This window comes from Heterocephalus glaber, unplaced genomic scaffold (genome assembly GCF_053883595.1).
Source record: "Heterocephalus glaber isolate CG9 unplaced genomic scaffold, H.glaber_assembly_v1.0 deba00000621, whole genome shotgun sequence".
NCBI classification, from domain to species: Eukaryota; Metazoa; Chordata; class Mammalia; order Rodentia; family Bathyergidae; genus Heterocephalus; species Heterocephalus glaber.
This window is the reverse complement of record NW_028258153.1, coordinates 26,667,876-26,690,481: the sequence shown is the minus strand read 5'-3', so window position 1 is coordinate 26,690,481 and position 22,606 is coordinate 26,667,876. Positions and strand designations below refer to the sequence as shown.

At 41.1% G+C, this 22,606-nt stretch overlaps 1 protein-coding gene across 1 annotated transcript in view; it reads left to right on the top strand.

Annotated features, from left to right (window-relative positions):
• Positions 1-12,297: 12,297 nt before the first annotated feature.
• Positions 12,298-22,606, top strand: part of Creb3l2 (cAMP responsive element binding protein 3 like 2) — a 123,656-nt gene continuing 113,347 nt past the window's right edge. Inside the window, exon 1 of the mRNA XM_004851238.3 lies at positions 12,298-12,724. Coding sequence (XP_004851295.1) covers positions 12,623-12,724 — 102 coding nt within the window. The 5' untranslated portion in view covers positions 12,298-12,622. The remainder of the gene's footprint in view (positions 12,725-22,606) is intronic.

Below are 22,606 nucleotides of genomic sequence, written 5' to 3'. Positions count from 1 at the left end.
CCAAAAAATCAGACCTCTCAAACATAATGATCCAATTCAAAACGGGGTATCTGAAATGAACAGACATTTCTCAGACAAAGAAGTAAAATTAGCAAATAAACATATGAAAAAATGTTCAACATTACTGGTCATTCAAGAGATGCAGATGAAAACAATGCTGAGATTCCACCTCACACCAGAAAGAATGGCTGCTATCATGAAATCAACCAATAACAAACGCTGACGGGGTTGTGGGGAGAAAGGAACCCTTCTTCATTGTTGGTGAGAGTGCAGACTGGTGAAATGACTGTGGAAATCAATATGGAGATACCTCAAACAACTAGGATTGGAAGTTCCACTTGACCCAGCTATTCCTCTACTGGGTATCTTCCCCAAAGAATTAAAAGAATCATAGCACAGTGATATATACACACCCATGTTTATAGTGGCACAATTTGTAATAATTAAAATTTGGAAACAGCCCAAGTGCCCATGAACTGGAGACTGGAAAAAGAAGATTTTTTTTTCATAAAATGGAGTACTACTCAGCCATAAAGAATGAGAAACTAGAGACATTCATAGCTAAATGGATGCACATTGGGGCTATACTCTTAAGTGAAGTAAATTGGACACATGTGTAAATACCAAATAGTTTCTCTGGTATGAAAAACTAAAAGTGTAAAGAAGAATCAAACTGTATAATTGATATTGTGAAATAGGAAGAAAATGTCTAAAGGAGTAGGGGATGTGGCAGGGATTGGAGAAAGGAAAGAAGAGAAAAGAAAAAAATATGAGAAAAGGAAAAACATGGAAACAAAGTCTTTGTAAATAGGGAAGAGTGGAGGGGGTGAATGGAGGGGAGCAGAATGGGGAAAAAATAAGAACCAAGAAACACCATGTAAATGTACAAGATCCCAATGATGAATGTAACTGTATTGTATACCTAAAATGTACCCCCCAAAAAGGAAATTAATACAATTGAGACTAAGAAAACAATACAAAGAATCAATGAATTGAAGTTAGTTTTTTTGAAGTTTAAATAAAATTGACAAACTCTTAGCCAACCTTATAAAAAAACCCGGACAGACTCTAATCCATGAAATTAGGAATGAATAGAGTGAAATCACAACAGATCCTCCAGATAACAAAAAAATCATTAAAGCCTACTTTGAGAACCTATATTTTAATAAGATGGAAAACAAAGAAGAAATGGACAGGTTCCTTGTACATATGATTTACCAAAGCTGAATCAAGAGGATATAAAAATTTTAAGTAACCCATTATTAGTCAATGAAATTGAAGAAGTAATTTTAAAACTATCAACAAAAAAAGGCCAGATCCTAATGGATTCACTGCTGAATTCTACAATAAATTTAGAGAAAAATCTAATGCCCCCACTCCTCAAAGTCTTTAATGAAATGGAAAGGAAAGCAATACTCTCAAATCCTGGAAGCAAGCATTACCCTGATACCAAAATCAGAGGAAGTTCTAACCAAAAAAGAAAACTGCAGGCCAATTTTCTTAATGAACATAGATGCAATAATCCTCAATAATATACTGGCAAACAGAATGCAGCAAATCATCAAGAAGATTATACAACATTACCAAATAAGATTCATTCCAGGAATGCAGGGATGATTCAACATAGAAAAATCAATAAATGTAATCCACAATATTAACAGAATCAAGGACAAAACCACATGATCATCTAAATAGACGCAGAAAAAAACATTTGACAAAGTTCAACACCGATTCATCATAAAAACCCTTCAGAAAATTGGAATAGATGGTCTTTATCTCAATCTGATAAAAGCCATCTATGACAAACCAACAACCAACATCATACTAAATGGTCAAAAACTGAAAGCTTTCACTCTAAAATCAGGAACAAGACAAGGATGTCCACTATCATCACTCTTATTTAATATAGTTCTTGAAACATTAGCCAGAGCAATTAGACAAGAGAAAGGAATAAAAGGAATAAGGATAGGAAAGGAAGAAGTTGAATTATCATTATTGACAGATGACATGATACTCTACATAGAAGACCTCAAAAACTCTACCAAGGACCCCTAGATTTAATAACCAAATTCAGTAGCATAGCTGGATACAAAGTTAACACTCAAAAATCAATAAAATTCTTGTACACAAATAACAAACTCACTGAGAAAGAAATTAGGGAAACAACAGCTTTCACCACAGCATCAAGAAAAATGAAATACTTATGAATTAATTTAATGAAGGAAGTAAAAGATTTTTACTTTGAAAGCTACAGTATTCTGAAAAAGGAGATAAAAGAGATTATTGGAAAATGGAAAGATATCCCTTGTTCTTGGGTAGGAAGAACCAATATAGCAAAAATGGCCATACTTCCAAAATTGTGATACAGATTTAAGGCAATCCCAATCAAAATATCATTAGTATACCTCACAGAACTAGAGAAAGCAATCCTAAAAATCATTTGTAACCAGAACACACCTAGAATAGCAAAAGCAATTCTGAGTAACAAAGGCAAGGCAGGAGGCATCACAATCTCTGACTTGAAATTATAGTACAAAGCTATCATGATTGAAACAACATGACATTGGCAAAAGCAAACAAACAAAGAAACAAACAAAACAAAACACCAAACCCAAGGATCAATGGAACAGACTAGAAGATCCAGAAACAACTCCAAACACACTCAGACACCTTATCTTTGACAAAGGGCCCAAACACCTTCTCTGTAAGAAAGCCTCTTTAATAAATGGTGCTGGACAAACTGGCTTTCCAGATGCTGAAGATTAAACCTGGGCCATATTTGTCCCATGCACTAAACTAAAATTGAAATGTATCAAATATCTAAATATTAAAACAGAAACACCAAATCTGCTGGAAGGTAGAATAGGTAGAACTCTTAAAGACATAGTTGTAGTCAAAGACTTTATGAACAAACCCCCAATTGTACAAGAAATATTACAAAGTATCAACAACTGGGACCTCATCTTATTAAAAAGCTTTTGCACAGCAAAAAAAAATATCACCAACAGAGTGAAAAGACAATCCACAGAGTGGGAAATATTTTTTCCAGCTGTTCCTCATTCAAAGGATTAATATCTAGAATATATAAAGAATTCAAAAAAAATCAGACCCCTCAAATTAAAAGACCAAATCCAAAAATGAGTTTTAAAAATGAATGCACATTTCTCAGATGAAGAAGTAGAAAAAGCAAATAAATATATAGAAAAATGTTCAGCATTACTGGTCATTCGAGAGATGCAAATTAAAACAACACTGAGATTCCATCACACTCCAGAAAGAATGGCTGCTATCAAGAAATCAACCAATAACAAACCCTGGTAGGGCTGTGGGGAAAAAGGAACCCTTCTCCACGGTCAGCGGTTGTGCAGATTGGTGCAAGCACTGTGGAAATTGGTGTGAAGATTCCCCAAAAAACTAAACCTAGAGGTCCCATTTGACCCAGCTATTCCCCTTCTTGGAATCTTCCCAAAAGAATTTAAAGCATCATACCACAACAGTGTATGCACACCCATTGTTATGGCAGAACAGCTTGTAATAGCTAAATCTTGGAAACAGCACAAATGCCCATCAATCAATAAGTGGATATAAAAGATGTATTTTTTATAGAGTGGAGCACTACTCTGCCATAAAGAAGGACAAACATCCATTTCTAGATAAATGGATGCACCTTGATTTTTCTTTCTTTCTTTCTCTCTCTCTCTCTTTCTTTCTTTTTTTCTTTCTTTCTTGTTTTTGAAACAGAGTCTTGCTATGTAGTTCGAGCTGGTCTTGAACTCACTATATACCCCAGGCTGACTCAAACTCAAACTCACGGCAATCCTCCTGCCTCAACCTTCCAAGTGCTGGGATTACAGGCATGTGCCACCATACCTGAGACCATACTCTTAAGTGAAATAAATCAGATGCACATATTTAAATATCACACTGTTTCTCTAGTCTGAGAAACTGAAAGGGTAAATAAGGATCAAAATATATAGTAAATATTGTGAAACAGAAGGAAATGTTCAAGTAGGAAGGGGAACAAGAAGGGGGGGGAGTGGGAAAAGAAGGAAGGGAAAAGAAAAAAGTAGAGAATAAAAGGAAAAAATGGAAACAATCATTTGTAAATAAGGAGGAGAAGAGGGGTTGAAGGGAGAGGAGGGAGTTGGGGGAAAAAGAAGAATCAAGATATATCACGTACCAGTACTAATTCCCTATGATGAATGTTATCATGTATACCTAAAATATACCAATAAAATTAATTTTAAAATAAAAATGGACAAAAGGGGAGGCTGGCGATGTGGCTCAGTAGTAGAATGCTTGCCTAGCATGTGCAAGGTCCTGAGTTCAGTCCCCAGCATTCTAAAACAGAAAAAAGAAATATGGAGGATGGACTCAAAAGGATGCTTTGCCAAGACATGTATCCAAATAGTCAATAAATGTAGGAAAAGCTGTTCAATGTTACTGGTCATTAGGGAAATGCAAATTTAAGCTAGCAGCACACCCTTGTCACATTAAGTACAATTAAAAAGAATGCCAGTAGTGGCGTTCACGAAGATGTAGTGAGTGAAATTCTCATACTGCTGATGAGAATAAAAATGGTAAGTTTATAATAAAGCCAAGCATGCACAGTAATTTCAAACCTAGGAATATACATGCAACAGAAACATGCACATTATTTCCACAAGACAGCTTGCACAGAGTGTTTGCAGAAGCTTAAACAGTCTTAGTAGCTTTAAATAGGAAACAACCTCAAATCCCACCTGAAAGTGAATGAGTAACCAAATAATGGTAGAAACATGTAATAGAAAATTTGCTCAGCAGTAGAAAAGAATTGCAGGATACAAACAGACTTGATTCTTGCTCTTCAAGGATTCTGTAGTCAAGAATTTGCCTACTTGCTAAAATTTGTAGCTGCAAAATAAATACTCATAGTGTTTCCTTCCCGACTTGAGGATGTGCACAGGAAGCTTTTGGAGTTGCTGGTGTACACCAGCAACTTCCTTCCAGGAAGGTCTGCAAGGTCATGCTATGTCTTCTTATTCCAGCTCTTATACTGTAAACAGTGTATTTTTTGTGGTCTATTTGGTGTTACATTTTCACATTTTTTTGTGCTTTTTGTTGGCAATTCTGCTGTTTAAAACACTTCCAAGTGTAGTACTGAGGAGTTATGACATAGCGTTCCTAAGTGCGGAAGGCTGTGAGGCTTTTTAGAGAAAATATATTTTAAAAGGTGTCTTTAAACAGAAACACTGATAAGATTATTTTGCTTTTGTCTGTACATATTGACCAGTCGATACATGATTTTTATATATTTATATGTATGGTCAGTTGATGAAATTGTCACCTGAGGCTCACAGGAACCTAACCTTTATTTTTCCCAGGAGCAAGGGTTGAATATTGGCTAATTCCGTGCCTGTGATGACTTTATAGAACACAGCTCACTGCGAACAATGAGAATCATCAGTGCATGCAGCAATGTGGACACATGTCATAGATGTCCTGAGCCAGACACAAGCATCTGTCCCATAGGATTCCCTTTAGGTCACACACAAAACAGGCCAGTTTAATCCACAGAAGTCAGCATAGCAATGGTCTCCAGGGGCGTACCTACTGAAAACAGCACTCATGCCTTCTTTAAGTTGATGGCAATGTTCTGAATCTTGATCTGTGAGCTAGAAATTACGACAGACGATGAGAATTTATTTTAATTAATGACTACCCAGGTCGAGGTAGACAGATCTATCACTTTAGATTTGTTAACTGCATTTTCTTCTATAGCCACATAGTGGCAGTGTTGTAGAAATTACCACAATTCCAGTTGAAACAAACTCCTGTGACCCACCTTCTCCAACCAGGCTTTACCTCCAACGTCACATTTAGTTGTAAACTCATCAGTAGAGCAATCCACGAATGAACATCACTCCCCCAGGATCCAGTCACCTCCCCAAAGCTCCACTTGTGAGCACATGAAGCTTTGGGTGCAAAGCATAACAGACAGAGAAACAATTTTCCTTGGCTTCGAGCAAACTGATTCCACCTAGGAGCCCTCAAGAGCCATTTCTTTCCTCCCAACAAGCAATCTCCGTGGAAGCCAAGGCTCCAATACCTTCCAGACCTTTCCAGCCCATTGCCTACCCAAGTGCAAGCCAAGGTTGGCAGCAGCTCTTCTTGGCCCTTCCTGAGGAGCTGCAGGTTGGGACTTCAACCCAACTTTTTGGGTCCATATTGCATCTCATAGTACCTACAAAGTCGCATCAACATTCAGCACCATATCACTTCCTAGATGAGCACATCCTTTTTTTAACATTTTACTGTCTCCAAACATATTTCTCCGATAAAAAACATCATACTTAAAAATAAGGCTCTTGTTTGACTCTGTCCCAGTGCTCAGAGTCCTCATGACCATTTTTAAGGCTCCAAAGGGCAACGCTGATATCCCAGATTTCCTAAGGAGAAGCCAGGCTCTCCCAGACATCTTCCTTCTTTTCTGCACCAGATATAAGAAAGAATAATAACTGAGAAGCGAAGGACTTGGTTTCTCTTTATGTCGTCATCACTGAAAGAAATTCCTTAAAACTGGAAAACATCTGTTATCCAGAAGACAGACAGATGCTGGGTGAGGTGACAACCATCTGGTCTCAGCCACTGAAGAGGCTGAGGGAGAAAGATTACCTGCCTCAAGGGATGGAGGCCAGCACGGACAACCTGGTAAGATCCCACCTCAAAATGAATAACTAAATAAATACTGTTCTAACAAGCACAATGAAAAGAACAAGGTCAAAGGGTAGTCACAGTTGTTCCCATTCCAATCTAGATAATGATAAAACATACTGATGTAGAAAGAAAGTTTTCAAAAGATAGGAGAAAGCAAAAGTGTTGAGGAACAAAAGTCAAATTCATTTAAACGATGTTCAGAGGCTGGGCCTGGTAGCATGCGCCTGTAATCCCAGTACACTGGGAGGCTGCAGTAGAAGGATTGCAAGTTTGAGCCCAGCCTGGGTAACTTAGTGACTTAGCAAGACCCTGTCTCAAAATAAAAAAATAAAAAAGGGGCTGGTTCAGTACCCAGTACTGCAGTACAAAATGAAACAAAAATGAACAAACAACGACAAAAACCTGACATTCAGAGATGAGGTAGTCAGGATTCCAAAGTTTGTTATTCTGAAAGGAAAAGAACACTCAAGAGAAATGAGAAGTTCTCAAAACTGCAAAAACGATTGTGTAATCACAAGTAGTCAATATGAAAGACCCAGGGGCCTGCTGGGGAACTGAGAGCGCTGGCACAGAGAGTGGTAAAATGAACTCTTGAGTACACACACACACACACACACACACACACACAGGAAAGAGAGAGGAAGAAGAGGACAGAGGAGGGTGGCACATACCCTGAGGAGTAACGACAGAAATGCTAAATCTGGAATATAATGAGGCTCCCTTAGTTTCTTTGGGCAATGATGGTTTTATCAATGAAATATGCTTGAGAACAGTACAATGACCAAGAAGGGACACGCTTGTGCTAGGAACTTTTGGGGCAATGTTGATGATCACGTGAGTAAATTATGTACCCCAGAAAGGCAAGTTAAAGTTCTAACCCCTAGTTCCTCAGCATGGACTTTACTTGGAACTAGAGACACAGCAGAGGAAAATAGTTAAAATAGGGTCCTACTACAGAGGAGAGAAAGGCACAGCGGGAGAGAAGGCCACAAGGTTGACAGCCACCACCAGATGCTAGGAAGAGGTAAGAAAAGAGTCCGCCCACACTCCCAGAAGAAGCCTGGCTCTGTTCATATTTACTTTGCACCTCCAGCCAACAGAAGTGTGGGACAATAGGTTTTTGTTGTTATAAGTCACCTGTGGGTGCCTCTTGATAGTGGCAGCCCTTGGAATGATAGAACCAGTGCCTGTTAACATGGTGACACCTCTTTTTTTGTTGTTGTTAATTTTGTTTTCTTATTAGTACATGTTTGCAGTTCACGCAGTTTACAATCATCTTGGGGAGTTGTTTCATGTATATACTACAGCTGTTTTTTTCTAATTCCCTTCCCTCCCTCTCCTGCTCCTGCTCCAGTTCGTCTATCAGTTTTTTTGAATTTATTGATATTATTTGTCTTAGCTCATGTTATGGCATATAGCGTTTACATTGATTGGAGTTATTATGATCCTGTACATGACACATCTTTATTCCTCTCATTTCCCCTTCACCTCCTCATCACACCTTGTCCTTGTTTCTTTGGACCACTTCCCTGTCCATACTTTTGTCCCTTTCTAGCCATCCTATATCATTTTCTTTGTTTGTACTTTGCCTCAATCAAATGTTGATGATCAATCAAATGAGAGATATCATAGGTGTTTAAGCTTGTGTGTCTGATTTATTTCACTCAAGATTATATTTTCCAGGTACATCCATTTTCCTACAAATGCCTCAAATTTGTCATTCTTTATAGCCATGTAGTATTCCATTATATATAGATACCACATTTTGTTTATCCAATCATCAGTTGATGGGTATACAGGCTGCTTCCAGGATTTAGCTAGTGTGAATTATGCTGCTATAAACATTGGTAATGGTGACTTAAGCTCTTTGGGGAAGATATTTAGCAGAGGAAGAGCTGGGTTGTATGGAATTTCTAATTTCAATTCTTTGAGAAATCTCCATACTGATTTCCATATGGTTGTACTTGTTTACATTCCTACCAGCAATGCAGGAGGGTTTCTTTTTGCCACAACCACATCAGCATTTGCTATTGTTTGATTTCCTAATGATTGCCATTCTTTCTGGAGTAAGATGGGATCTTAGCAATGCTTTAATTTGCATTTCTCTAATGGCCAGAGATATTGAACATTTTTGCATATATTTGTTAGCCATTTGTATTTCTCCCTCTGTGAAGTGTCTGTTCATTTCTCTTGCCCATTTCTTGACTGGGTCTTTAATTTTAGGTGGTTTAATTTTTTGAATTCTTACCCACCCTCTCCTTGGTCACCAGAGAGAGAGATCCTTATAAGTCTCATACTCCTCACATTTTCCCTTGGGAAGACCAAATCTCTGCTTATGTCATGTACTTGTGTCAGAATATGGTACCAGTTGCTTTGCTTATTATTTTGCACAGCTTTGGCTTAGGTTGAATTTTCCTCTCAGCAACAAAACCAACAAGCTTGCCACTGAACTCCTAAATTCATGGATTCGCTGGACTGAATCTCCTGGAAAGTTTCCAGCTAAGGAAGAAGAAACATCTTTTTTCTGAGTATCACCAATCTCAGTTGCTTTGGCTGTTGCGATACTGATTTAGTTAAGCCTTGAGGTCAAAGGTTAACTCCAACTCCAGGAATGCCTGAGAAATGCCAGATTGGAATGATTCCATCTTCCTGTCTTCCCGCAATTGGGTTTCACATCTTCATATTTAAGCTGAATATGGTCTTTTCTCTTTCCTAAGTAGCAGTCTAGAAAAAGGTGACTGACAGAACCTCATTTCTTTCTTTAAGAGAGTTTTATACCTAGAAAACTGTGGATAAAATGGTGCTTGAAATTATCCAGGTACTTAACATATTCTTGTGCCTAAACTGAAAATGGTATGAAAAAGGAAAATTCAATAGATTAATGTTTGTTGAATAGCATGCTGATGAGTGGAGCTATGTCAACCTGAAAGGTGGCTTCTATTTTTACGATGTGGGAATCTGTCAAGTGTCAAATTATGGATTCAATTTATCTTAGTAATTGAGAAGAAGGTATAGAAAGCATGCAGAGTAAATTTGTCCATAGAAAGACAGCACATAATATTAGGAAAAAATCAGAAAAATATCTTGACTTACATATCTTCCAATCACCATTGGAAATCACCATTGGTGCCATTTATGTATTAATAACAGAGAGGGGGACAAGTGCTGCTAGTGACACTGGGAAAAGAGTCAACTAAATTGCTAACTCCTACAAATGAGAAAGACAGTGAAAGAATTTGGTGTTCACAATGCAAAACAGGAAGACAGGCTGGTGAGAATCCCTGTGTACCTCTAACTGAAGGATACAGAAAGCAAAGCAGGCTGAAGAAACTCACTGTGAGGGATTATGGCATTATAATTAGAGTGCAGATAAATTTAACTAAGACATTTAGGGCACCAATGATCATAATACCTCTTTTACCTACTTTACAAAGGAAAAACTTAATGACCTAAAACACCATATATTTATTACTTCACAGTGTCTGTGGGTCAGGAATCCAAGGTAGGCTTAGCCAGCGTCTGGCTCAGGGTCTCTCACTACAAAGTGTGGGTGGGGTCTGTATCATCTCAAGCCTCACATGGGGCAGGATCCAGGTCCATGTTCATTTCTAGGTGCAGAATTCAGTTGTTCATGGGCTGTTGGACTGAGGGCCTCTGAGGTTCCTTGCTGGCTGGTGGCTGAACACCTTCCTTGGTCCCATGCTACACTGCCAATAGGGTGGCTGGCTTCCCTCAGCAAGCAAAAGAGGAAGAGACAACAAGCACTTCAGGAGTAAGAACCCTTTTGATGTCCCCTCCCTTTTGAAATAGCCTCTTTGTTTGAAGGAAGCCCTCAAGACTAGCCCCACTCAAGAGTCGGACTTACCCAAGGGTGCTGACTCAGGAAGTGGGGTCATTAGTGGCTGTCTTAGAAGCTGCCTCTCACATGGACATAAGCAGGATCTGATTTCGGTAAAAGCAGAAATGTTTGATAGATAAATATTTGCATTGTCATATTAAAGAGAAAGTATATATTTCTAACCTCCCTTGCTTGTGTTGAATACTATTTTTTAAAAATTGGCTCTTAAGAGTTGAAAGGTTATCTAGGGAAAGGACATGGTAAAGGAGGTCAACAGGTTGGAAAAGAAAAACCAACAACGTACAAGAAAAGTGAGAAAACTATTATTTATGGAAGGTGATACCCATCAGCTAGAGTTTCTATTTAAGCATTAAAATAATCTCCAAAAGGCTCCATGTGGACAAATGGAGTAATTTACATGGTAAACTGCTGCTTAAAGACAACAAAAAGTTCTAAGATATTTGACTCTTTCCACTGCCAAAAATTACTTGTCAAAGGGACGAAGCAATTCCTGGTACCTGAATATGCCATTTTGCGAAACATCTAGAGCTGATTGGCAATAGCTCCTTTATATTTAAGGTGGACAAACTATATTTCAAGGACTGGTTCTTTAAAAGGAGGCATCAATAAAGAAGGCAGAAAAAAAAATCACTTTTTTTTTTTTTTTTTTTTTTTTTTTAAGAAAAAGTCCTCTCTTCTTTAATTTAGGCAGGTGGCTCCTCTTCATCACACATTGCCCTGCTGGGTACACCTTCTTGCTGGTCACCAAAATACCGGCTCCTCTCTAAATCTTATTTCACTCAGATGTTGCTCAAATGTCACTTGCTCCGAAAGAACCTCTCTAACCAATATCTGAAACAGCATCAACCAGCCTTTTATCCTTTTATTTTTTTTGACAGCAATTATCACTTTCCTAAATTACATCGGGTATTTACTTATCGGTTTTGCCTGACTTTCTACTAGGATAAAGCTCTGCGAATTGAAGAATCTCAGCCCCTGGCTCTAGTACCTGAAAAAGCACCGTATTGGCTCTTATCAGTAATGTTATGAAGTGAATAAAAGAAAAACAAACTACAAAACAAAACAAAACAAAACCAGACCCCCGGAATAAGCGAATCCCATAAGAAACATGCTAGAAGAGGAGAAACAGAAAATAGGCAAAAGCTATGAAGAACAAATAATGCTCATTTGCTAGAACTGTGATAATACGCATTCATGCACAGGGGTAATATTCATATTTTGCATAAATGTAATTCATTTTCTAAAAATCCCGAGTGACTCAAATGAACTAAACTACTTGGAAATACTCTGGACAGCACTTAAGCCTGTTCCTTTTTTTTGTACGGAAATTCTGCAGCACAGCAACTCTCACAACCCTTTCCAGTGCAGGAGCTAATTTCTGGGGATTCTCAGGGAGGAGACTGAGCGCTCCCTCCCTCTTTTATAAAATGTATTCTTGTCTCTATTTGATTGGCTGTACCTCCTAGGCTCGCCTCTTTTATTAGTCTACCTCCCCGTCCATCACTTCCGGACTCAAGAACACTACTGGTCCGCTGTCGCAGACCTCCGACAGCTGGCTGTGCTCAGGCAGGAGGAGTTCCCCGGTGACGACAAAGATACTCCCGGCCCACATTCCAAAGCCTGGGCGGAGACTTCCCTCGGTTTTGCCTTTGTAGGCGGGACAGAGTGAAGAGACAGACTTCTGATTGGGTGTGGCAGGCGAGGAGGATGTCCGATTGGCTACTGCTCTGTAGGGAGGTGGGGTCGTATCTGGGAGTCGCAAAGTTTCTGTCTGGAGCGGTAGTGGAAAGCGAGCTTCTGGCGAAGGGATTTTCTTGGGGTGTGAGCTTATTTCTCGCCTCTGGTTTGGATGAACATCCCTGCTTAACCCCTGCACCCTCCGATCCGAGCCCTGGACTGTTTGTGTCTCCGGGATCCCTAGATCTCCGAGGACCCCAGCCAGGGGAGCGGACGTGTCCCTGCCCAGTACACAAGCCCCACGCTCACGCACACGCACGCACACGCGCGAGGAGATCTCGCCGATCCCCTCAGACCTCTGCATCCTCGGCCCGGCCGGCTCCGAGCTCCATGGAGGTGCTGGAGAGCGGCGAGCCCGGCGTCCTGCAGTGGGACCGCAAGCTGAGTGAGCTGTCAGAGCCGGGCGACGGCGAGGCCCTGCTGTACCACACGGTGAGCACGCGGGCGGGGTCCCGGAGCTGTTGCAGCCTGCGACCTGGGCCGCGGCGTCTCCAGAGGGCAGGGCCACAGTCCAGAAGCCGGGGCGAGGGGCTGTTTGTCCACCTGAGCAGAGGAAGGGGGCAGCCGGCCCTCTGAAACTTTCCTGAGAATCACGACGACGCTCTGTATTTCTTTAGCAGTTTATCGACCCCCACCCCACCCCACCCCCACCCCGCCCCAGGCCTTTCACATCTGGAATACCATTTCCGATTGCCCACGGTACTGACTTGTAGAGGAGGGACTGTGTTGGAGAGAGACATGTCGCCACCTACTTTCCTATTGATTTTTATGGGAAGGTTTAAAAAAATCTGGAGAAGCCAAAGTAGCATTTCCTTTCCATCTGTCTCGCACTCCCCTGCAACTTTGCTTTATTTATATATTTAAGAGTGCACACGTGCGTGCCTGAGTTGAAAACCCTGCTCCATCTTAGGAAGAAGAACACTTCATTTGGCTTCTTAGAATATACAGCCTAGAAATCTGCTTCCTCCCTGCTCAGAGGAAAGGGTGGCAGAGGAGTCTGGAAACTGTGAAGTAGTTCCAGATTTCAGGAAGGCTTGGGGGAAGGTAGGACAGCTCACCAGGTCCTTGCCGGGCTGTGCCTCAGAGACTTCTTAGGAGATTTTCCTGTCATCGAGCATTGCACATTTCTTTTAAAGTTTTCGATTTCAACTTTTTGGGATTAAATTTGCGAAATGAAATTTTGTTTTCAGCAGCCAGCAGTGATAAGACAACTTTGTTCTCGATCTCGTTTGTGTCTTTGGACGTTTGTAGTGAGAGAGGAGAGAAGACGTTGATGAGAAAAGGAGAGGCTTGGTGCTTTCCCTTCACGGTTCTGTTCTTGGGGTCAGTGCCAGGATATTTGAAACTTTTGCAAAATGGCCTGCACGCTCCACCTCTTTGGCCTTTGCCTCTGGCTTACGTTATTTTGGGAAAAGGGTTGAGTGTCTCCCTGCCGATCCTACTAAAGGGTTTGTGGTGGCTGAGGGAGGCTTGTTTAAAAATTGCATAGTACAGGGATGAGAAGGAGTGGTAGTTCAAGCGGGAGCAAAAGCCAGATGTTCGGTGTGATTGTCTAGGCTTTGCCCAGTGAGCCTGTCCCGAGGAGACCACGTGGCCTGAGTTTGGTTTGGGAGCCCAGATGTGATTCCTATCTTCTGTAAAGAACTTGGAGCATATTTCAGATTATTTCCTGCTTGAGATATTTCTACTGCGTGAGCTACATTTTAACCATGCGTGGAAAGGTAGTTCTTCTCTATTGTTCTTAAACATACAGTCCCAATGCCACAGCTCTGGGGTTATCTTTCAGCTAATGGTATGAAACAGGGACAGGCATCTTCACTGCTGTTCCTGGACCCTGTGGTTTGCATTGTGAAGTTTGAGGCACTACCTGTAACTCCAGGACCAGCAGCTTGGCCCTAAGGGACATCTTTATATGCAGTTTCAGGGCCAGAGACCTTACATTCCTTTGACATTAACAGCTCAGGTTTTCCATGTCATTTGGTAAAGCAATGATGTGGGATTCTTTTTCTTCTAATCGTCTTTTAAAATTTTTTTGTTTAAATTTAATTTTTTTTTTTTTTTTAAATTTTGAGACTGTCTTGCTAAGTTGCCCAAGCTGGGCTTGAACTTGCAATCCTCCTGCCTCAGCCTACCAGAGTGCTGAGATTACAGGCATGTGGCCTTATGTCTGGTTGCCGCTCCCTCTTTGTGGGAGTTGGGTACTGGGGATTGAATACAGGGTTTACACACTGAGCTACATTCCTAACCCTTTTTATATTGAGTCAGGGTCTTGCTAAGTTGTTAAGTTCCATGGGCTGGGCTTGAATTTAAGATTCTTCTGCATCAGCCTCCTAGAGTGCTTTTTTTTTTTTTTTAAAGACTATTCTCCGCTTAGAGAAGTGTGTTGCTTCTGAACAGCTCACTCATATAAAGTGAAACTCATCACTGTTGCAAGTCAGCGCAACAAACTGTGTATATGAATTAGTGTTGAAAGAGGTATTGGATTGAGTGGCACAGACAGTTGGATTATATTCCTTTGAACTAAGGAGGGTTTGGTAGAGATTTGAAAATGGACAATTTCTCATCCATTTCTTGAACTCTTTTGGGCATTCAGGTGCAGAGCTGGTTTTTATTGCAATTTTCCCATCACATGGGGTGGCCAGATCTCCAGCTAAATCTCGACATGAAGAAGGGTGGCCATATTCAATTATGCACCCATTCTTGTAATGAATGTTTACTGGATGTCTTCTATGTGCCAACACTATTCTAAGCACATCTATGAACAAAGGCAGACAAAAATTCCTGACCTTAAGAAGCTTACATTCTTGCGTGTGTGTGTGTGTGTGTGTGTGTGTGTGTGCATATATAGGGTAAATGATAAATATAACAAGTAATATGTGAGACAGTATAAGTGTTATGGAAAAAGTAAAAGTTGAACAAGTAGATGATATACATAATAGAGAAGTAATTGATATAATATGTTACACAATATAAGTACTTGGGAAGAAGTAAACAGACTAGGGTAATGAGGATAGAGAATTCTTGGGGATGGGAGGGGAAAATATGGTATTGAGTGAGAGAGAAAAGGAAGCCTCCCACACAAAGATTTGAAGGAGGGGAGAGTTGTTAGCTTAGCTAGATGGAAAGCAGAACAGAGGTGCAAAGGTGAGGCGTGTTTGGCAGGAGCCCGTAGCTGCACTGTCTTCTATTACAGAGTCCCCCAGTTCTGTGAGTTCTTCTCCCTGTAAATCCAGGTTTCCTCTGGACACTGTTGCCTGTTCTTGGAATGATGCAGTGAAACATTGTACTTTGAGTGGACTGGCTGTTGTCCAGGGAGAGAAGACAGATGCAAGTTGGGACAGTGTTAAGAGCTGATGATGGCTACCACCTGTGGGATGCTTTGCTACCCAACGAGGGGGCCGTCTGCCCCGCAGAGCCCCACCTTTGGTTGGAGGCTTTGCTATCACCATCTTGAAGTTTTTAATACTTTTTAAAGCGAGAGTCCTGCATTTTGCATTGGGGTTTTGCAGAAAGACATTGTGTTTAGTGCTTTCCAAAAAGGGAGCCGTTTATCCCTCTTCATGACACAGTGAGGGAGCCACTTTTTATTAGTCTCAGTTTGCACACAGTAAAACCAAGGCTTCATGAATATAAGCAATTTTGATTAGCCCCACAGCTAATTGTTGACACAGCCATGATTCAAACCCAGGTCTGTCTGCCTCCAAATACCACTTTCTTGTCTGTCATGCTTTACGAATGAGGAATCCTGACTTAAAGATCGGCAAATAGGAATGAGATGACTGTGGTTCAAAAACCACTGAGCCCCCAAACAGCTAATGTTTAACTGGAGCTGACTGGCAGCCACCAAGCCTTCTTAATGTGATCACTCTTGTTGTTCTGAATAGGAACTTAGTTACCACTCGCATAGCCAAACGATCTGTTGTAGCAAACCTGTCACATACGTGATTTTAAAAATTTGAAATGTTCAAGTTGCCTAAGGCTGGGATTATCACATTTCTCTGCACCTTCTGTGAGCCATGGAAAACAGTGTTTTTCTCATTTGGTTAGTTTAGAAGACTTTGGTCCTTGAGGACAAAGGCTTAGAGGAGAAAGATTTAAAGTCTACAATATAATGAAGCACGTGGATGGGGGAGTATGGAGTTGCTCATTAGATCCGAACTGCTAAAGATGTGGGTTTCCTCTTGAAGCCTGAAAAAGTTTTCAGGGCTGGGGGGTTGAGGGGAGCCCAGAGCTAGACAGTGTGCTTCGCATACTCAGAAACCCTGAGCTCAGTCCCCAGCTTCCCAGACACAGACACAGAAAGAGTTTCTGTTCGGAAGATGGAATATTATTTTAATTCAGTCAGCGGTGCTTTAAGAACACTATTGCTTCCAGACCAGATATAGTCCAAAAGTATATTCAGAAAAGACAGCAGATCTGAAAATAAGGAGTATGTTGTCAGTGTTTAATGTTATTATAAGGGACTTGCTTCTTTCTGCAAAGCTGCCTGGATGTTGGACATTTCTAACATCTGTGTTGCATTTCTCTAAGATTCTGTGCAAATTACACTTGTGAAAATTCTCTATGAGGTTGTGCAAATTGAAGAGCAAAATAATCCGTCTATTTTATCTATGTACATCGTACATGCACAGACTGTCTGGAGGGTGCTCGAGAAATGGGTAACTTTCTGGAGGGGACTTGGGGGCTGGAGGTCAGGAGAGGAAGGAGGCTCAGCAACACACCAACCCCTTGGTACTGTTTAAATTTTTATCTCCTGGATGTGTTTAGGAAATGAAGGTTTACATCTTAAGGGCACCATCTAAGACTGGTTAGAGATGATTTTTGTCTGAGTGTCCTTGGGGCCAGAGAGGGCTTTGGGGCTATATTAGAGCTCAGTACCACTCAAGTGGCCACCAGCCTTGAATGAAAACTGGGGGAGGTGGGCATGCTGGGTAGAAAGGGGCTCTTGGGGTGGAGGCTGACAGAGGGCTTTGTACGATAAACTTTGAGAACTTGGTAACTTTCTTTCTTATCCTACCCTGTTTGGCCATTTGGAAGATAAAGTACTTTATCAAATTTTGCAATGATTATGTCTTTCTTAAAAAGTATGTAATAGGAAATAGTCTTTGCAAAGATAATAATAATAGAAGTTCTCCTTGGTTTAAATGTTTAAAAAGCAAGTTATTTATAAAATTATTTGGTGGTTACATTAGTCAAATATCATATCTGCCCGGTTCCTGAAGTGAAGGACCAGGTCTCAGACAGTGGTAGGTGGGGAGTTCAGGGGATGTTTAACCTGCTGGTGTCCAGATGGGAAGTCTCGCACTGATTGCTGGGAAGCAGTTGGCTGACCTCACCGGCTCAGTGCTTTCCCATTCCTCCTTGTGGGCCCAGAGACTGATCGGGTTCCAGTGGGATGTTGAAACTTTGGGTTTGATGTTCCAGCTTGGGGTCATCTCCTTTTGTTTCTTGGCCAGATTTTGAAAGAGTACGTGGGTCCTCACTGGCTGAGAATGTCATTATTTATGGTCACCTGACCTCGACCAGCTGAATAAGCATGGAGTTCTGGTAGGTCACAGAATTGTGAAGTATAATTTGTCTTCAGGGGCCTCATGTGACCTTTTCAAACCTTCACCCCCTTTGTTCTCACCTCTCCTTTTCAGATACATGGAGATGGGTGGCCAAATTCGATTGTGCGCCCATTCTTGTAATGAATGTTTACTGGATGTCTTCTATGTGCCAACACTATTCTAAGCACATCAATAAACAAAGGCAGACAAAAATTCCTGACCTTAAGAAGCTTACATTCTTGCGTGTGTGTGTGTGTGTATGCGCGCGCGCATATATAGGGAAAATAAACAATAAATGATAAATATAACAAAGAAGTAATATGTGAGACAGTATAAGTGTGCTTATTGTAATGACATTCTTTTTCCATTTCCCCCTCTTCAAATTTTGCTCTTGGAAAAGACTTAATAAGCTTATAGTAAAAATTTAAATATTAGCAAGGCTTAACATGTTACCCCTCCGTGGGCATTTATATTTAACAATTACTTAGGTCAAAAGGGTGAACCTCTAAATGGAGCACTGAAGGCAACAGCCAGGTAGGAGGGGAGGAACCTTTGGGAAATGGAAGGAGAGCCTGCCCCACTTTATTCCATACATATGGCCCTTATTCATAAGGCAGCCCCACACATGGGTTGCTAATGTATCTGTGATATAAATTCTAAAGGATTTCCATGGGTTTAGCAAAAAATATTTGCCAGTACTTTGTTGTCTCTAAAATTGTTCTCATGGAACCAACATGGATTGTGGGAAGGCAGAGATAGTGCAATCCTGAACAGTGAGGGTCAGTGTAGACTTTTGTATTTCCTTCCCTTTTGAAAACTCCAAGTTATAATATTCTGAAGATCTGCAAGGACTTTTGATGATGCAGTATTTTTTTAGGAAGGAAGAAACTTTTCTTAGTAGTCTACCAGGGGATTTTTCAGAGCTTTAGCGGTAAAGATCGGGTCACATGACCATCCCTAAACCGATGGCTGGAAAGGGGCATAAAACGTATATGATTGGCTCAGATTAATCATTTAGAGATAAAAGAGATGTTGGAGATTCAATCAGCATGACTATTAGTACAATAATCTGAGTTGATGGCTTTTTCCTTTGTCAGAAGTTGTGTGTGTTTTTTAACAAGCAAAAGGTTTTGTTTGTTTGTTTGCACAAAGACTAACAACTAGAAAAGGTTTTAAAATCCACAATGAATAGCCCTGGAGCAAAAGAACAAACCCAAATATTGTGCCACTTGCAGAATTCTGAGAACTTCAATTAGCTGTGCTGCCCTTGGCCAATGCAGGAAGACTGCAGAGACAGGAGTAGCCCCTCTGAGATGTGTGCAAAAGCTATTTAGGGAGCGGATGTCAGGGAAGGAGAATGGTTTTGTCCCGACACACTAACTAGGGCTTGTAGAATTAACTATATTATCTGGACTCACAGCATCAGGGTCAGATACTGGGGCTGGAGGGAGCTAGCTGAGCCTGTCATCTCACTCACCATGCAGGACAAGAATGACTTGTTCTGTTTGAGGTCCACAGCAGGTAGAAAGCTGAATGCCATTTTTCAAAGGAGCTATTTTTCCAGTTCCATATAGCTGTTCAAATATTGATGAGGCCATGTGTGCCTGTTGGCAGCTTGAGCTGCCTGCTGCAGCCTGGTGTGTAACCCCCACCCCCAACCTCGTCTGCCGACTCTCTTGGGACAAAAGTCCCTTGGCCTTTTCTGGGCATTTGGTATGGTTGAAGCCTGTGGCTGCAGGGCATTGGAATTGTCCAAGCAATGATCCTGCACATGAAGAGTATGTCTACATTCTTTGCTCCTGTTAAATCAAGATGGAAAGGAAATGACGGCACCAGTGATCTTTGGGGCAACCTTGAGCTAATTCTGTCTTCTTTCTGCTCATCACATGCTCTTTGGCTCTTCAGAGTACAGTTCTGAGGGGCTTTGATTTTCCCCTGATTTGTGCATGGGGAGGCATACAGGGAGTTATGGCCCGTTTTACCTATGGAAGTTTGAGACCTAGAGCAGTCATGAAATTTGCCCAGCTGGATAGGAGACATGACTGTCTTTTCGATACCTGGCTGCTCAGAGTTCCATAATAATTGCTTGATGCATAATTAATTAAGCGGAGCAGGACAGTCCTGGAAAATGGATAAGTTGGGTGCCTTTGGCCTCTTTTGCTAATGTATGTTTTAAACTCCAGATTCCTAAAAGTGCATCTGCAAATAAGAGCATTTAGTATGGTAGTGACTTGAGAAGTTCAGTGTCAATTTCTCTGTTTTGTTTAGAAAAGATGATGAGGGCAAAGTGGTTGAAAACAGTTTCCACTGGAAGCAGGGACGAAGGCAGCATCTGGAAAGCATCCAGGCAGATTCCAGCTTGAGGGCTGCTCACTCCCTGGTGACCTTTGACATGTTATCTGGAGCTCAGTTTCTTTGCATGGCATCACCTGTCCCCTAACAGATGCATTTTTCACCCTGTCCCCTCGATCAGATGCCTGCTCTTTGAGGACAAGATGTCCCAATCAGAGGACTGGGACATCATTCTGGAAGCAGAGGAGGGGGGGGGGCTGTCGTTATTCTCTCTCCTGTGTCTGAATTTCCTACTACCTTCAGCTAGAAACACAGGTCTCTGCCTTGAACATATGCTTACCACATGCCCCTTCTTGCTCATTTTTTCTTGTTTGTTTATGCTCAAGTTTTCTCAAACAAGAGATCAACAGCTGCAGCCTCCATTTCCTCACTTTCCCCTCTGGGGAAAGAGTAACCTCTGTGCTCTGGTTCCTAGTGCTGATCGTAGGTCCTCCAACCTCTCCCCATATGCTCAATCCAATAATCCTTTCTCTGTCCTTACCTGCTAGGCCTCATGGGAGTGTTTGACTGTAGTGATCAGAGGGTCATTTTGTAACTTAGTTTTGCTTTGGTGTCCATGATACTTGGGGGATTAGTTTTCCTCTTTCGCTGGCTCCCTTCGTGCCTATTGAATGTGAGCATTTGATACTTGGCCTTCTCTTCTTTCTGGGTGCTTCCCTGGCCTCCTCTATCAATTTCCTGGCAGCTGGTTCTTAGATCTTCATATCTGCTGTTTATCTGTTGATGGAAAGCGCATCTTTGGAGAATGACCCAAGACCTTCGAGGAGTCCACCTTAGCTACCATACAACCCTGGCTGTGTAAAGCTGGAGTCTCCACGATGTGTTACTCTAAGAAGAGCTGGGGACATTTTGATCCCTGTTATCACTGCGCCCCATTTATCTCAGGGAATGTTTGGTGACTCAGCTTTCCCACAGTGTAAGCTCACAAGGAGCTCACAGGTCATTCCTGGGACACAGCTGTTTCCAGGATCAGTGTCACCCAATAGTTGCATAGTGTGTTTTGACTGGAGTTTTGCTTATACTTTGACTTGGGAAACCCTTTGTGGAGTTCGGTGGGGGTATGGCTCATCTTTTTTCAGCTGCTTGGAAGGTCAGTGCGAAAGTCAGACACGGCTTCTTCGATCATGTAGCACAGATTCCTCTGGTTTATATGGCTGCTGTTAGGCTCAGTTACAATCACTTTGCGTAAAATTACCTGCTTGTGAGTTGCTGTCTTCTGGTGTAATTTGTTTATCTAAATTTTGCTGACATTGAGGAGCTTTTGTGTGTGTGTGTGTGTGTGTGTGTGTGTGTGAGTTGGGATGGATTACTCAGAACCACCCAGATCTCTACACCTGCTTCCTCTTAGCTCCTGGAAGAGAGTTTTTCTTTGGAGATAAAACATTTTGATGATGAATTCATCATAAGCCCAGATCTCAGTTTATCTGACTGTAAAATTCTGCACTTTATTAAGACATCATGAAGTCTTATTTGTATTTCATATATCACACTTGTACCATTGAAAGTCTCCTATCTTGAGAAAATGTGCTAGCAAAATAGCAACAACCACATAATAGCAGCAGCTGGGGTGGACACCTCCACTGGCTGGTACTTGTGCATTTTGTTGTCTCTGCTTTCTGACTTAAAACTTTACTTAAGCAAAACCCAGACATAATAAAAAATGGAAAAAATAGAGAGGCACAGAAGTAGGAAACATTTTTTTAGCCTTAGGAAAAAAAAAATCCTCTTCAGACTTCTTGGCAAATAAAAGGAGTCTGGGGGGGTGGGGAATCCACAAACAGTTTCCTAGTTGTCTGAGTGGAAAATCCTGGTTTTACAACATTTCATATCTTGGAAATGTTTGAATAGTTTTTGTGTGAAGGGAAATTCCTTTTGGCTGAGCAAGCGCTTGCAAGATTCAAACTGATAGGGTGATGTTTTTAGAACACTTGGAGGAAATAGAATTTGTGATGAAAATGCTTTCTCATTGGCCAATTATGTTAAATAGAAATTTAATCCAAGGCTACCAACCCTAGAGTTTTAAAGGTTCAGCCATTAATTCCTTTCTCCCTCTCATTTCCTGTCTGTGCATCCTGGGGAAACATCTCTCATAGCTGGTTCTTCCTCCAATTTGAGAAACTTTGTGAACTGTTTTTTTTTTTTTAAGCCTATATATATATTCTAGGCAGGGGGATTTACACTGTTGACCTTGTAGTTTTCCCTGTGCAGTGGGAGGGAAGATAGGTTAACAAGTCATTGAATTACAAATCATTAAATACCTGGTATATGTATTAGAGCTCTGTTCAAAATATTTCTGTAGTGCAGAGGGTGACCTGACTAATCTGAAGGGGATGAAGAGTTGAGGAACACTTCATAGAGCAGGTGATGTATTTTTTAAATTCTTTTATTGGTACATTTTAGGTATACAATACGT